Source organism: Rhagoletis pomonella, unplaced genomic scaffold (genome assembly GCF_013731165.1).
Source record: "Rhagoletis pomonella isolate Grant_MI unplaced genomic scaffold, Rhpom_1.0 Rhpom_scaffold_10144, whole genome shotgun sequence".
Taxonomy (NCBI): domain Eukaryota; kingdom Metazoa; phylum Arthropoda; class Insecta; order Diptera; family Tephritidae; genus Rhagoletis; species Rhagoletis pomonella.
Window position 1 is genome coordinate 1,418 of NW_023468674.1, and position 4,382 is coordinate 5,799.

The following is a 4,382-nucleotide window of genomic DNA, read 5'->3' on the forward strand; positions in this document are numbered from 1 at the left end:
CCCGCAGTCGATGATGACGGAGTCGACGTTCCACTGTCTGACTATGACGGGGTACGCATAGCAATAACGCGGCTGAAAAACAACAAAGCCGCTGGAGCTGACAGCCTGCCAGCTGAGCTATTCAAGTACGGCGGCGAGGAGTTGATAAGGTGCATGCATCAACTCTTGTGCAGAATATGGTCAGATGAACGCATGCCCGACGACTGGAATTCAGTGTGCTCTGCCCAATCCACAAGAAAGGTGACCCCGCCATTCGCGCCAACTACCGCGGGATCAGCCTTCTAAGCATAGGTTACAAGGTCTTATCGAGCGTATTGTGTGAAAGACTGAAGCTCACCGCCAATGAACTGATTGGGCCTTATCAGTGTGGCTTTAGACCTGGCAAATCCACCATAGACCTGGTATTCACAATACGCCAAATCTTGGAAAAGACCCGCGAGAAAAGGATCGACACTCACCAGCTATTTGTCGACTTTAAAGCCGCTTTTGACAGCACTAAAAGGAGTTGCCTATACGCCGCTACGTCTGAATTTGGCATCCCCTCAAAACTCATACGGCTGTGTAAAATGACGTTGAGCAATACCACCAGCTCCGTCAGAATTGGGAAAGACCTCTCCGAGCCGTTCGCCACAAAACGGGGTTTCAAACAGGGCGACTCCCTTTCATGTGACTTCTTTAATCTGATGTTGGAGAAACTAATAAGAGCTGCAGAACTGAACCGCTCAGGAATAATTTACTACAAGCGCGTGCAATTGCTGGCTTATGCCGATGACATCGACATCATCGGTAAAAAAACCGCGAAGTCTGTTCTGCCTTTTCCAAGTTGGATAGGGAAGCAAATCGAATGGGGCTGGTGGTAAACGAGGACAAGACGAAGTATCTCCTGTCATCAAACAAACAGTCAGCACATTCGCGCCTTGGCACCCACGTCACTGTTGACAGTTACAATTTCGAGAAAGTAGAGAATTTAGTTTACTTGGGAACCAGCATTAACACCGATAATAATGTCAGCATTGAAATCCAACGCAGAATCACTCTTGCCAACAACTGCTACTTTGGACTGAGTAGGCAATTCAGGAGTAAAGTCCTCTCTCGACGTACGAAAACCACGCTCTATAAGTCACTCACCATGCCCGTGCTGGTATATGGCGCAGAAGCATGGACAATGACAACATCCGATGAGGCGGCTCTTGGAGTGTTTGAGAGAAAGATTTTGCGGAAGATTTACGGGCCTTTACGCGTTGGCGACGGCGAGTACCGCAGACGATGGAACGATGAGCTGTATGAGCTTTACAACGATATGAACATAGTTCAGCGAATTAAAATACAGCGGATCCGCTGGCTTGGTCATGTCATTCGAATGGACACCGACGCTCCAGCTCTGAAAGTATTCAACTCGGAACCCGCTGGTGGTAGCAGAGGAAGAGGGAGGCCCCCACTGCGATGGAAAGATCAGGTGGAGAAGGACTTGGCTTCACTTGGCGTTTCCAATTGGCGTCAGTTGGCACAGAGGAGAAACTACTGGTGTGCTTTGCTGAACTCGGCCAAAATCGCTTAGGCGATTACAGCACCAAAAAAGAAGAAGAGAAGGTCGCCCGTCGACAGGCAATGGCAAACCTCCTAGTGTATTTCTGCCATGAAAAGCAGCTTCTCATAAAAATAAAATCGCCGTTCGAAGTGGGCGTAAAACTGTAGGCCCCTCCCCTTTGTGTGACAACATCAAGGCGCACGCCACAAATCGGAGGAGAAGCTTGGCCAAACACTCACATACATGTGTGTAAGCGGCAATCTATATTTATTTATAACTATCAGTAAAACCTGCCTGTATATGTCAAGAACCATCACATGATAGCACAGACTTTAACAAATTGCACAGCGTTCCCACGACAGTCGGGTCTACGTAACCGTAACGACCCAGATTTATATCTGGCCAAAGACTGTCACTCCAGCAACACTCCCCAAAACCCCTTTGGGGAACTGTATGCTGCTCCAACAACAACAACAAAATGCACAGGATAATTCGAGTCATAATTGAGATATCTCAGGTCTAAAGCTTGGTTTGTATTGAAAATAGATGTATTTCATTTAAAATGTATTTCTTCCATAAAGCGGTATTTTTGAAAAATTAAAAATGCGATATTTCAGTAAAGAATTGCTAAAAATTGATACCGAGTACCATTTTCGCAAGAAGTTTAAATTTTATTAAATTGTGAATAGATGGATGTGGCACCGCCTCCTTGTGTTTAAGTGCGTGTATCTCGGTATCCGTTGCACCAATCTCAAGTTTCACTAAAAACGACGTAAAAATTTTTTAAATTGGAGAATAATTACATGAGTTTTCAGAAATTAACAAAAACGGTATATTTATAAAGTTCCGTTTCTCCCGAACTTACGACTTTTGTGGTAATTGCAATCAAACAAACCTGACGTAGTGCACAATTCCTACACGAGTCAAACTTGAGCTTAAGTATTGAGATTCCAGGAGTTTATTCAAGAAAATATTTGGTATGCTTATTTATTCAATATTTTTGAAGACAAAAACTTACACCATTTCTTGTAGTATGTACATATTTATATTCACAAAACTTCATTGAAGCCTTTAAAAAAATAAATGTGAAATAAATAAAAACGCCATATTGTGGAAATATAAAAATTCAACAAACTTATACTACTAGCTTTACATTATACGTAAAAAAATAAAATACACGTCTATTTTATTTTCCATTGTACAACTTAATCGTAAAATACTTGCTATTTTTATTCATATGCAGATATAATAGGAGAATTCGCTCTTCTGTGTATTCGTTGTATGATGTGTAATTGTAACTGTATGAGCGTGTGATTTGTTGTTGCTAGCAGTAGCGCGAATTCCACTAATGAGAGCTATAATTTTTAGTGCGACGGAATATCATCACAAGCGCTATTTCTTATTAAAGAACGAGTTTTTTTGGGTGTATGATAATTTTTTGAGCGATTATTTTAGTGAAATTTAATTAACATTAATATTGATTATAATAATATTAATAGTGTAATATATATAAATCATTTACAGCTCTTTGGATTTTCACTAAATAATAATTAAAATTGTTCAAAGGCACCTTATAGTGTTAATGGAGTAAATAAAATTATTTGTATGTGGTTTGTAAAAATAAAAGATTAAAAGATTAAAGAAAATGCTTATATTTTATCTCTGGAATTGGAAATTGCTATTCCATGGGTTACCTGAAAAAATATATATGTAAATTAAAAAATTAAAATCCTCTTCTACATAGCACAACTTTAGCTTGAACTACCTAACGCGCCCATTGCCATGTTGGTAGTATTAGGCCTTATGAAAATTTTCACCGGCCTTACATTGCAATTACCAGTAAAATTTGGATTGTAGCTTTGTATTGCTATCCGCGGCGATAATACTGCAGTATTTGAAGCTGTTGAAGTGCTGTTCGATGATGTGGGCGACAACAGCTGGGGGCATATTTGTGTTTCTGGAGCTGGAAGTGGTGGTTGTGGAAATCCTTGAGGGTGCATTATCAACTCAGGTTGGGGAAGAATTGGCCTTTGAGAAACGTTGGTATCATCCGGCGGTTGATTTTGTAGGTTTTTAAGGTTCACACACCGAATAACTTTACGACTTTGCTGAGCTTCAGACAATTTTGCATCATTAGCAATGACAATATCTTCATCATTTATGAATTCAACATCGCTATCTGATTCATTATCGCATGGTTCTTGCTTTACGATGCTTTTATATACGCCAATAGGTTGGTTTTGGTCGAAATTGGGCCCATCGCAGGATTCTATACGCAGCTTCAAAGGTTTTATTGTATCTATGTACAAGTGATTATTGGTAGCGAATTGACATCGTATTCTCAGCGCTGTATTTGGATTATGTTTGCTGAAATGATCATCACATTCTGTTAGTTGAAGTGACTCATCACAAATTTCACAAAAATATTGCAGTGTAATAAAGTGGTCCTTCTTCAAATGAGATGCATATGTTTCCCACGAATTGGCAGCGTTTTCAGGGCAAAAGAAGCAGCTTTTAGTACTCGAAAAGGTTTTCCTCAGCTGTGCAAATACGATGGCTATTGATATTTGGACGCACTCTGTCGAGCGTATTATGGTCACGATCGGAACATCTCTGTATAGATGCTCTTGCTTTAGATGTTCGAAAAGTTTTTGGCGATCATGATGGTAATAAGAGCACACACAACAAATATGTATATTAAGCACATGCATCTTTATATGTTCTATGATGGGGTCCCAATTTTGGCAATCAACACGAAAATCACATTTAGCACATTTAAATCTACTACCCTCGATGCGGTGACTCCTTCTCAAATGTTCATAAAAAGCTTCATTATTAAATGTTTGAAAGGGAC

General features: G+C 40.2%; 1 protein-coding gene across 1 annotated transcript; it reads right to left on the reverse strand.

Moving 5' to 3' along the window:
* Window positions 1-2,604: 2,604 nt before the first annotated feature.
* On the reverse strand, window positions 2,605-4,376 carry LOC118756392. Its single transcript, XM_036491156.1, has 2 exons — window positions 3,294-4,376; window positions 2,605-3,222 (listed from the first exon to the last, which is right to left on the reverse strand). The coding sequence occupies exons 1-2, from the start codon at window positions 4,237-4,239 to the stop codon at window positions 3,185-3,187; spliced, it is 984 nt and encodes a 327-aa protein (XP_036347049.1). The 5' UTR covers window positions 4,240-4,376; the 3' UTR covers window positions 2,605-3,184.
* Window positions 4,377-4,382: the final 6 nt, after the last annotated feature.